Source organism: Lates calcarifer, linkage group LG5 (assembly GCF_001640805.2).
Source record: "Lates calcarifer isolate ASB-BC8 linkage group LG5, TLL_Latcal_v3, whole genome shotgun sequence".
Taxonomy (NCBI): Eukaryota; Metazoa; Chordata; class Actinopteri; family Centropomidae; genus Lates; species Lates calcarifer.
In genome coordinates this window covers 21,371,590-21,384,039 of record NC_066837.1, presented here as the reverse complement: position 1 = coordinate 21,384,039, position 12,450 = coordinate 21,371,590, and the positions used below count along the sequence as shown (strand labels likewise).

At 45.7% G+C, this 12,450-nt stretch overlaps 1 protein-coding gene across 5 annotated transcripts; it reads left to right on the top strand.

Moving 5' to 3' along the window:
- Positions 1-12,440, top strand: slx4 (SLX4 structure-specific endonuclease subunit homolog (S. cerevisiae)). Of its 5 annotated transcripts, XM_018679744.2 has the most exons (15): positions 1-229; positions 475-852; positions 1,301-1,445; positions 2,007-2,232; positions 2,316-2,540; positions 2,799-3,025; positions 3,833-4,128; positions 5,224-5,482; positions 5,651-5,835; positions 6,094-6,240; positions 6,601-6,770; positions 6,974-9,381; positions 10,129-10,228; positions 10,436-10,750; positions 11,771-12,440. In XM_018679744.2, exons 2-15 carry the CDS (start codon positions 553-555, stop codon positions 12,141-12,143), a joined length of 5,376 nt encoding a protein of 1,791 aa, XP_018535260.1. In that variant the 5' UTR covers positions 1-229; positions 475-552; the 3' UTR covers positions 12,144-12,440. The 5 variants fall into 5 exon arrangements, 4 of the variants coding, with proteins under 4 accessions (XP_018535260.1, XP_050926706.1, XP_050926707.1 ...); XR_001961250.2 differs by lacking the exon at positions 1-229 and having other exon boundaries at positions 562-1,445; positions 10,436-11,559; positions 11,771-11,902; XM_051070749.1 differs by lacking the exon at positions 1-229 and having other exon boundaries at positions 562-1,445.
- Positions 12,441-12,450: the final 10 nt, after the last annotated feature.

The window sequence follows — 12,450 nt, the reverse complement described above, 5'->3', positions numbered from 1 at the left end:
TTCGCTCATTGTCACATGACCGGAAAATCGTAGTGAAGCGGTTGAGTGTGATTCCTTTTGAATTGTAAATAAACCCGGATGGGGTCCTTCCTGTTTATGGACCACATAACCAATAAATAACGTTACATTTAGTTTGAAAATATACGAAACTCACCGCTGCACCTGACGCGCGAAAGAACAGCCATGTGGCGGAAGGCTAAAGCGGGGGAGTTACTTCATTAAAATCTGGGTGAGAATAAGCTGTTAGCATGAGCAGTTAGCTGACATTTTCAAACAAAACCTCAAACCTAATTTCTTTAGTAATTGTTTCACTTATGTCGTAATTTTGTAGATATTAGTTTGCGTTGAATGTTAGCGTTGCTGTTTTAGAGTAAAAAGACAACTGCTTATGTGTAAAGGTTGAGCTAATGATACTGTTTCTTCTGTTGGCCCTTGTATCTAACGTTGGACACCCGTTGGTCCATCTTAAACCAGCGTCCTTTGCAGGCTGGTGGTTACAGTCGGGGGGACATGCTGGCATGGCCTTTTTAATGTGAGGAAAAGTACACCGTCATGGATGACTCGGACCAGGATTTTGCAGATCTCTGCTCAAAGCTGCTGAAACGAGTCCGCAAGAAACCAGGTGAGTCCAGGCAGCCGCGTAAAGCAGAGCAACAGCCCTCCAGTCCGGCAAGTGAAGGCACCAAGAGAAGGAGAAATGGCAAGAAGACTGGTGACTCTGGGTCTAAAATCACCAGCACCCAGTCTGTCCGCACTGGAGCAAGCCAACGAGCGGCCAGTAGAGGCACTGGGTGTGACTCAGGAGATGCTGGGTCGTCAGCTGCGCTCTCAGCAGCAGCAGCAGCACCATCAGCAGCTCCACCACCACCACCAGCAGCAGCAGCTCCACCACCTCCACCAGCACCATCAGCAGCTCCACCACCAGCAGCAGCAGCAGCTCCACCACCAGCCAGCAGCAGCAGCTCCACCACCTCCACCAGCAGCAGCAGCACCACCACCTCCACCACCACCAGCAGCAGCAGCAGCAGCAGCACCACCACCATCAGGAGCACCACCGCCACCAACAGCAGTAGCAGCTCCACCACCTCCACCGCCACCATCAGCAGCTCCACCACCACCAGCAGCAGCAGCAGCACCACCGCCACCATCAGCAGCAGCACCACCGCCACCATCAGCAGCAACACCATCAGCAGCAGCACCACCGCCACCAACAGCAGTAGCAGCTCCACCAGTACCAGCAGCAGCAGCACCACCAACAGCAGCACCACCACCAGCAGCAGGACCAGGACCCAGAGCTGAGAGAGGTCTGAGAGCGAAAGACAAAGTACTCCTCAGAATGCAACAGTTCAAGAGAGAGAGTCCTCAGAGGATGACGCACAAGAACCAGAGCCAGCCGACAAACCAAGAGAACGACAGTGGTCACCATCCACAACCACAAAAACAAGGTCAGATGACATGATGCGGTTTACATAGATGTCCCTGTCTCCTTGACCCAGTGCACTGCTGTTATAAACATCTCTTGTTTTAAATGCACCTTGATGCTACATGCAGGACATGAACAAACCACTACATATCATTTGTAATGTCAGTATAGTAGTCAGTAGTAGTGTGTACTTTTTAAAGAATTATTTATTTCATCCACAGTATACAGTAGACATGGATGATACTGGGAATATCAAACATCTCAGTATTTTTGACCAAATATCCCTATATTGTATTATATGTAATTTTGGTGGTTGTATATAGAGATCTTGAGAAGTAATGATGGCCAAGCAGATAGACACATATATTAAACTAAATTAGAGTAATAACTTCAGAGAGTCGTGTTAATTAACTGCTGTGCAAAGTTGTGGCTGCAATATTTTTATATTAACAATAGACATGTAATACGAATAGAGTCACTCATGATGAACCCATAAAGCATTATCTTCAGCTCTGTGGAGTGTCTTAGTGTCCTTTAACTCATTGTTTTGGTCTTGTCTTTTGTGTCTGCATGTGTTTTGTAGCTGGGCCACCCTCCCCTCTGCGTGCAGATCCTCCACAACCTTGCAGCTCTAATCTCCAGGTGGAGAGCGACGAGGCGCTGGCCCTAAAGCTGCAGCAGGAGCTGGATAGGGAGGCAGCAGAGGCGGAGACGGTGGACCTTGAGGATGGAGGCCTCTTCTTCTGTCAGATCTGCCACAGAGACCTGTCACACATGACTCCTGATGGGCGAACACAGCATCTTAACAGGTCTGGACATTTAAATTTGTATTGTCTGCACTTGACTGATGCCTGTTGGACACATTGAGAGTGAGAATGATCCCTCTTTGCAGGTGTTTAGATAAGAGTGAAGAGAGCGCCCCAGCCGCTCCTCCTCCTCCTCCTCCTCCTGGTGTCCCTGACTGTCCCATCTGTGGCAAGAAGTTCAAGTCCCAGAAGAGTCGCTCAGCCCACCTGAAACGCTGCTCCTCAGACCTGGGTGTGCCTCCAGCTGTGTTGCTGGAGGCTCTGCAGAGACAGGCTGAGGAGACCCAGAATGCCCTCACTACTAACACACTGTGAGTCACCCTCAGCACTTCGTCCAGCCATAAGACAGCACCGTAGTACCACCACGGACCGAGTGGCTCTGATAGCTCTGGCCCAAAGGTTTTATCATTTCAGTCAGACTGATTACATTCTCAGAGAAACAATATTGAACTTAGCCTCATCATGTTTCATTGTTTGCCAAGAATAGCTCGCCTATGATCTAACTTCAGCAATGAGTATTTACAAACTTAATCCAACCTCACTCTAGCATATTTTTTCCCTTCATTTAGTGCACAAACTGGAGGCACCAAAAGGAAAGCCCCCCCCAAGCCAGGCCTTCCAGTGAGGAAGAAGCCCAGGAAGAAGACTGATCCCCTGGATGAAGACACCATGGTGGCTCTGGCTCTGTCCTCCTCCATGCTGGAACAGGAGAGGGAGGCAGGGAGAAAGTTACAAACTGAGATTGCTGCTTCTCACACCTCCATGGCTCCAGAGCTGAAGTGGAGACCAGATGCAGGTACAGCAGAGTCACCATATCATCTGTTTATCAACTCAAAAAGGGGTTTTAGAATAAATCAATAAAATAAGGGGTTTTATATCTCACAGTGTAGCACAATATATTACTAGAAATATTTTGAATTAACTGAATTCTCAGTTCAGTTATATGATGTCAGAAGCTTTAGGATTGTTTCTGTGAAATTATCTTCAGTGTTCAAGGAATTATTTTAAAAGCTTACAAACCCTGACTTTGCTTTATCCTCTTTCAGATTGATCTTTTCTTCATTGTCATATCAAGACAGAATAAATACAAATTAAGGATTTTGGTCAATTATATGTGAACAAAGCAAACTGATAATGCTCACCTAGAACTGCGGCTAGAACTGGATGGATTTTTAACACATGGCAGTTTTTACATTTTGTCCATTGAGGCTCTCAGTTGTGTTAATGTCTTTTAATTTATTGTGTTAATTATGTGGGTGGTGTGAAGCCTCATACTGTAACAAGTGTGTTGTGTTTAATTTGGGAGACTCTGTGATCCTTAGAGGCAGTTTTCATGTTTTCTTTATCATTCCTGTGTGTGCATGGATGTCACCTTTTGCAAGGCCCAAAGCAGTGTCTGCTACTGGACATTTAACATACAAATACATCATAAACTGACACAAATGATTGGTTTTAGAATACAGCGGTGTTACCTTCACTGCAGTACCCATATTTATAGATGATGATATAAAGATTATACTTGAAATACTCCGATTATGTGCAGATTTAAGGGCTTTCAGATGCAGGAAGCGCCTGAACACCCTCTCTCCTCTTCTTGGCGCAGGTAAAGGGCGTGGGAAGAAGAAAAAGGGCGCCGTCCCTCGTCCTCCTCCGCTCCTCCTCGTTCAGGATGCTCAGGAGGCCCTGGTGAGGCTGCAGGAACGTGTGTCTGCTCTCCTCCTACGCACCCGGCCCCCCACTCCCCCCACCCCGACCTGCTGCCCCAGCAGTCTGCCTGGCTGCAGCGGTGCTGCCCCCCTCTGGGAGAAAAGCGCACTGCTGAACAGCAGCTCCACCTGTCTGTCTGATTTCTACACTCCAGAGCTCAGAGAGTTCATCACGCCTTGGGAATCGACAACGGTGAGAGAGACCACAAACATGATTTTATATGGTGTTGTATTCTGTCTGGCATGTTTGGACTGAATGGGGAATGGAGGTCAGATTGAATGTCTGTCCTGTCATAAAAATAAAATTGGGCAGGTTTCAACATTGAAAGTGTTTAAAACTGAAATGGAGATGCTGTGTTTTGTAATGTATCAGTGACCGCAGAGCCAGCTGTTACTTTCCTGGCCTGAATTTGTGGTCGATATTAATATGATGGTGAATTTAGTAATTGTATGAAAATACCTTCATTGTCTTGCTCAGATACAAAAAATACTGGGCTGTAAAAAAAACATAAATGCATTGTGATGCATTAATTTGAGACTGGGAAACCAGTTGCACTGAATCAAGACGTTCGAATTTATTAAAACTACAGGAAGATTTCTCTTTTTTTGCCTAAAGAAATACTAGAACTTCTGTCCACCCACTTACAGTATGTGTCTGATATATTTTATTTTGTTCAGCTCCTTCACATCATACTGAGCTTGACACAGTATTTTTACATATGGTTACACACATTTCTCTATAGTGAGTTCACATCATTAAAACCTTCACACACCTCGCTTTACTGACATGTAACTCAACACAACAGTTTCACAACCAGTGTAACCAAAACACTTAATGTGCTCATTACAGTAAAAAGCATGGCAATTCTTAACTACATGGATAGTGTTACCTTACAGTATGTGTCATAGAGATGATTAATAAATGCCACAATGTTATTTTCCTAAACTAGTAACTCCAACACACATATATACTAAGTTCTCATTCACATCCTTGAGCAGGATAAGAATTCATCTGTGGGGTTGGGTTTCTTTACCGGGACTTAGCAATATTTCAGGCTTTACAGTAATTTACAGTAAAGGTTTTGAATGTAAATTAGTCTCTAGAGTTGGTGGTTGAGTTTAAGTGACACTGACTGTGTAAAGTTATGAAAAACTGAAGTGCCAAACTGAGAAATACATGTAATTAATGGTTTAAAAAAATGTGATGTATGTGAGCTTTCATGATGCACTGACCAAAAAAATCAAATAACAGCTGAGTTAAATCAAAACTGATCTCTTCCACCTTTAGACTAACAAAGCCTCCTCCAGTGATGGCAACAGGCTGGAGTCTTCTCTCCAACCTGTGAGTGAAGGAACTCCTGTTACAAGGACCAGGTCCTCCATCCTGCCATCTTCTGCCCAGACTGTAGCCTCCTCCCCGGCTCCCTCCACCCCAGGGACAGGGCAGCTCCCAGTGGGCAGCCAGACCCTGCGGGACCTGATGGAGGTGGCTGAAGATGGCATGACCCTCACACAGTGCGGATATACTACCTCAGGCCCCGATAAAGGTAACACAGACACATACAACAATGCACAAATTGTATTCTCAAATAAAAAATAATAAAAAATACCCCTTTGGGGGGTACAGAGGAAGTCTTTTAATGACAAAATGGAAACAGGTTTCTCAAAGACCTCACTGCTCATAAGTTCATAAGTGATTTCCTCTGTTGGCCCAGACAAGCAGAGCCGTGTCAGTCTGTCCACAAACCTTCATCTCAGTGGCTTTGTGCTGGAGGAGGCAGAGGAGCAAGCTGATCTGTGTTCGAGCGGCTTCCTACCAGAAACCATACACACACTCTCAGAGGACACACGCAGCCGAGATCAGCCAAGAGCAGATATGGAGCAAGGCAGCCACCGATCAGTAAGACCATTAGTAATCACATTAAATATAAGCGATACTCATCTTCTCTGTCATAGGGTTCAGTGCAGATTTATTCACTTACTAATTGAAGAGTTTGGTTTTGATTAAAAACATTGTCTGTGTCACTTTGTTGTCTGTTTCTAACTTCATATGGTATGATGTGATGATGCGATAAGAGACATCAAAATGTTACTGCTGAAATCATTTCATTCTGCAGTGAACTGACCCCTGTGTTTCCTGCTTTTGTTTCCTCTGTAGGTGGCACTATCCAGACTGGCCTCAAACCTCAGCAGCATGGTGAACAATCCTCAGCTCAGTGATTTGCAGCTCCAGGTGGACAGTGGAGAGGTCTACTTTGCCCATTCCTTCATGGTGTATGCTCGCTGCCCCCTGCTGGCAGAAATGGTACAAAACTTGCACCTGTGTGTGATGTTACTATCAGACCGGGGATACACTAGAAATCACTGTTGTTCGGTTTTCATAGTTTTTGCTTTAAATTAATAAATGTTGTTTAAAGGAAAGACAACTTATTAAAGAGAAACCAAAATCTGTCATTTCTGGATGCCTACTGTTTTTTCAGTGGATGTCATAGATGGTTAGTTGAAACAACTTCAGTAGTGATGTGTGGATTTAATGCAGTTATTTGAAAAGTTAGGAGGAATTTTGAATTTGAATGAATAATGTATATATAATCGATATTTTTTTACTGTCTTTGCTTTTCAACCCGTCACTTTCTTTGTCTTCCATCCTCACCTCCTCTCACAGGTACATGAAAGTGGTTTTGGGGTGCGGGAGGAAGGCATGCCTGCAGCCCAGAGGGTGTTGATGAGTGACGTCCCGGGACAGGCAGTGTTCACTCTGCTGCAGTACCTCTACACAGCCCACTGCTCCATCCCAGCGTCATTGCGACCTCATGTACTGGAGCTGGCATCCAGGTTAGTACAGAGCTTAAAGCCCAGATAAAGGAAACTCATTGTAATTTGTTGCTGCTGTTTTTCTTTAATGGCCATAATGGTAAGGAAGAAAGCCCTGTCACATTAACCTATTTTGTACAAATGAAAATTACAGGAAAACACTGCAAATTCAAAATTTAATTTTGCCATGAATCCCTTCTCTTCTCATTTTGTGTTTCATTAAGGTTTGACATGCAGGAGCTACAGCAGCTTTGTGAGCTCCACCAAGAGGAGGCAGACGACATGAACCATGAGGAGAATGTCAACGACCAAACAGGCCAGGCCTTCATAGAGCTCCTCCGCTCTATGTGGACTGAAGAGGACGAGGAAGACGAGGGGACGGATACAGATGGAGCAAAGGATGAAGAGAGAGGTTCGGAAGAGAACGGTCAAACTGATGATGTAACATCTGGTGAGAGGGAGATTTGTGAGGAACAAGTGAATGAGGAAGAGCTGGAGGAGATCTATGAGTTTGCTGCCACGCAGAGAAAGAGAGAGGAGGAGAAAAACAGCGTGGAGGAGGAGGAAAAGGTGGATGATGGAGAAGATGGAGAAGAAGTTCTCGCAGAGCTGACAGAACCTAAAAAAGGCCTCAGTGAGAAAACCCCAAAGCTGAGCTCTCAACTTGAGCCAGACCCCAGCCTGGATCGCAGCTGCAGTCGCCTCTTCACAGATTCTTGGGGAGTCTACGAGGAAAAAGACCCCTCTTCCTCCTCATCCTCAACCTCCGGCCTGCCAAAGACACATACCTCTCAATCTCAGAGAGGCCATTCCTCTCATAAACCTTCATGCAAATTCTCCAGCAGAACTTTGCTTCATTCTTCACCAAGCTTAGTTGATGACCTTTTCCCCAGCCCTCCACACAGTACATCCAACCTGCCTATCCCAGGCCTGTCCCCTGCACAATTGGGCAATTGGGGTGGTGGTGGTGGAGACAAGGGAACAGATGCTGCTGAATGGGAAGCGGTTAAAGAATCTCCATCTTTGAAGCGAGAAAGCCAAGGTCCTCGTAGTATTTGCGTTGCCGTTTCTCCTGGTTCACCCTCAAAAAAGGAGGAACCTGAGCTCATAGTTTTGTCTGACTCGAGCGAAGAGATGGAGGTAGATCTTGCTGTTCTTAGCTCCCGCAGTCCTTCGCCACGTTCTCCTTGCACCGTCCAGAACCTGCAGAGCTACACCCGGATCAAACCTCAGTCAGTCCCGAGATCTACTGGACCCACCGTGGAGAATAGAGTGTTCAGTAGTTTAGAGTTCAGTCCCGGTGATCCACCTGCAGCCTCGGTTCAACGTCATCCAGGTTCCGGTTGTGAGCAGAGTCCGGTAGACTGCTCTCCAGAGGTTTCCTGGCTGATCCCATCTACACCAGTGCAGCCCGGAAGATGCAGCAGCTCCACACAGACTAAAAGCAGCATGTGCAGGACGCGGCTGTTCCCTAAAGGTGATAGCTCCTCACCCTCTTCTGCTTCCTCTTCTCCTGGTCCACGACTTCACAACAGACTTAAGACCTCAAGCAGTGGAACCAGAGCTTCTGCCCACGCTGGCCCAACAGAGAGCAGTGTTCCTAGGTTGAAACCAGATGAGGCTGGTCCTAATAGCTCCAGCTTGGATCTTAGCTTTTCCCCCAAAGGAAAGAGTAATTATAATTCAAGTAAGAGTAGAGAAGAGTTTGCAGCTCCCCTGTGCCAACCAAAGTTCTCACACCTCTCAAGCTCGACTCACTGTCATCCCCTCCAAGCTTCCTTAAATACGGATACACCCCTCCACATCCAGCCACAGCCTCACAGCAGCACACCTCTGCATACAGAGCTCGACCCACGACCTGTCCTTCCTGCTGCCTCCCCGCTCCACAGTAGTCTCAAAAAGCAGAGGTCGAACAGCCAGGGAAGGGACAGGGCGCCATCGGAAAGCCCAGAGAAGACAGAGCTAGTGAGCTTCCATCTCTCCCCCTTGTCCGACCCTTCAGATCTACCTTCCTCTTCATCTCACAGAGGTCTTCAAAGTTCACAGAGACACAGCAAGTCCTCCAGTGAAAGTGGATGCTCTGTTGAGTCCAGCAGTCAGAAGAGGACAGGAATAAGAAATGAGGAAGGAGAAGGAGAAACAGAGTGCCAAAATAAAGACACGTGCGATGAAGGAGAGCAAGAAGAAGCAGAAGAAGAAGGCAGGGAGACAGAGGTTGCAGAGTCCAGTTTCCGACAGAGCTTCATGGATGAGCCTCCCATTGCTTTTAACGACTCCTGGGGCCTAGATGCCTGCGTGGAGGCCAACCCAGGCTGCTTCAGTCTGAGGCTGGAGGACAGCACAGGATCCAACCAGCAGGAGCACAGCCAAGGACAAAGAGACGCGCCCAGGTCATCATCCTCTACAGACTGTCCATCTCCACCGATGAACTCCTCTCCATCCAAAACCCATAGTGCACCACCAATTGCCACCATACAAGCTCGTACAAGCTCGTCCTTCACCCCGACACCACCAAACCCTAACAACAGCTTCCTGGACTCCAAAATATGGGACAGCTGGGTGGAGGAGGATGCGGTGGAGGCTCTTCCACTCTCACAGAGGGTCAACCCTTCTGCTCAGCTCAAAACCCCAGGTATGAAATCTTACATCCTACCAAGAGTGATGTTTTTTAGCCCAAAGCACACAGACACAGATGCAAATTATTTTCTACAGAAAAGAATGGCAATGCTTTCCATATGTTGAAGTATTCATAAGTAAAACTGTAGCTGGTTTAACGGAGTCACATTTCCTGCCAATATGTAAATGTCTGCAGAAAAGTGCTCCAAAGTCTAATCAGATCACCTGCTCTACAGAGAAACATGTGGAAGTATGAAGTCATGATCATACTTCTTGAATTACTGTAAGACTGTGTCTATGGAGACAAGAGGTACACATGCTACCGTTCAACACAGAGTTCCACACAATGGGACAACAACACACATTTTTTTATTGTGCATCTACAGTGTACAAAATAATCATTAGCAGATAAACTGATCAGTTTGTTTGACAAGAATGCTAAAGGAATTCTGTTGTTGAAAATATAGAAAAGTTGTGGTTCACTGACAGCAACCTTAACTAACTGCAGTGAGTGAAGGAAAGCAGGTACAATCAAAGAGTAATTTACAACTCCTCACTAATAGAATGAACATGCAGTCTTATCAGTGATACATGACAGAGTGAGAGAGGGCAGATATAGTGTGTGTTTATTTGAAAGTTTTTTTTAAAAGAAACGTTTCCTTAGGGTTTATTTAAAAATGTATCTAACCCCTCTTTACCTCAATTTCTTTTCAAATCAAAGGCTATAGTCTTAAAGAATGTTTTCTTGGGTCTGTCTCATCAGTGTCATCACGCAGTAAAAAACGTCGCTCCTTGGTGCCTATCACTCCCATGCCTCACTACTCTGACATGGACACACCAGAGCTCAAGAACAAACTCAACAGGTCAGTCAGTTCACTCCTATCTCCTCCCTCGTGTTAAAGAGAGCCACATGTTGTTTTCTAATCAAAGCCATTAACTGAGGAGCCTATCCCATTACCTCCCTTGGTGTCACTGTCAAGTTCAGTTTAGTAGTCTGGCTCTCCTGTCTATCTCTGGTTGTTTTTCTCCAGTCCATCTGTCACAAATGCTTAACTTTCCTCTCTATGCAGGTTTGGTGTTCGGCCTTTACCGAAGCGCCAGATGATCCTCAAACTGAAGGAGATCCACCAGTACACCCACCAGCTGGTCAGCTCAGACTCTGAGGATGAGGCACTCACTACAGGGCGCGCTGCTCAGAAGCCCCCTTCCACCACTTCAGCAGGCGCTGGCAGCAGGCTGGTCTCCTGCGCCCGGACAGTGACGTTCAAAGAGCCCAGAGCGCCCGCCGCCATGAAACACAAAGGAGGAGAGGGGGAGGAAGAGCTGCTTTCTGCCTCACAGGGCTCTAACACCTCTTCAACTGCTGCCAGTGAAGAATCTGAAAGGTACAGCATGGTTCGTCTCAGGTGTTACATAACTGCACGCTTGAGTCAGTGCACATTTGTTTTGTTGCTACACATATTTTCAGAGGGCTCAGTCAATACTAGTGTTCACTAGCGTGCTCAGGTTTACCAATGTGATCCTTTAATAAATATAATATAAAACATAAGATGTTTGAGCTGCTTGCACCGTATATAGAGTAGAGCAGCAACAATAGAAAATACATTTGATAGTCAAAATCCTTTGTGTAACCTGTCAAGCACAATACTACACATTTCCTGGTAACAGCTTAAATTTGGAGTATTTTTGTTTTAGATGATTGTAAGCTGAATGTCTTTTGTCTAGCAATTTTGATCCTATTTTTCTGTGGGAAATTTTGACTGCATTTTTCAGAGTTTTGTTAATAGTAGTTAAGATTTAGCCCCTGTAGGAAGCGTTAATTGATGTTTAGGAAATGTTTTGTATTTGGAACTAAGTTTCAGTTTGTCTCTTCTTCTTAGCAGGTAACTGTTCATCCATCCATCCATTATCTATACCACTTATTCTTAAGGATCACGCAGGGGGGCGGGAGCCTATCCAAACTGACACTGACAGATCCCCAGTCCACTGCAGAGCTAATGTATATAGACAAACAACCATTCACACTCACATGAACATCTACAGGAAGCACCCAGGAGTCACCAATTAACCTAACCTGCATGTCTTTGGACTGTGGGAGGAAGCTGGAGTACCTGGAGAGAACCCACACAGGCACAGAGAGAACATGCAAACTCCACACAGAAAAGCTGCAGTGAAATGGGGCTCAAACCTGGAAGTAACTGTTTATAGTCAATACAATAATATTTGAAGGGTAAATAGGTCAGATTTACAAGAATTCAAAAGCAGTGGGAAGCAACGCTCCTTTCAGACCCATTTTCAATTAGGGTGTAATTAGGTGTGATGTCACATAAATATAGTACTTTGTGTATCTTTGAAATGTCTTTCATTAATACAGTGTGCGTATCAAACCACTTCCCTCTCATCAGGTCCAACCCAGTGCTGTGCCTCTCCTCCGATGGCGATTCAGACAGCGATGGTGGCGTCTCTGCCTCCCAGGCTGCGAATCGCCTTCAGGATCGCTTGCAGGCAGTGCGCTCTTTCATCCTGTCGGACTCCGGGCTCTACAGTCAGATCCTCCAGTACCAGCCGCTGGTCCTCTCCCAGCTCCAAGAGCGGCTCAAGGCGGCCGGGATCCGCCTGGGTGCTGCAAGGCTGGTAGACTACCTGGATTCTCAGTGCATCACCTTCACCACGGCCAAGCCAGGCCACCCCGCACCCAGCCGCAGGCATGGCAAGAAGACAAAAACAGCAGGCGAAAGAGGAGCCAAAAGGAAAAAAGTTGTTACAGCCATGATTTAAAACTTAATGACTGCAAGAAGTGGCAGGTTTTACTTCAGTGTTTGGAACATTTGTCTGAATATAAATCTCAGGAAAGAAGAAGGCAATGAGAATATTAAATTGTGAGGATATTTTTAAAAAGTTTGATTGTTTATGGACAGTCAGCACTCAAAATTTGACTTCAGGTTTGTTTGACTTGTTTAAAACTATGAAAGCATACAGAATGTTTCTCCATGACAGATTTTATATGAAGTATTTACTATCAAATGTTGCTTTTATTACAAACTCCAAATGTGAAAATAAAAAAATGTTGCTGTGTGTGATGGTC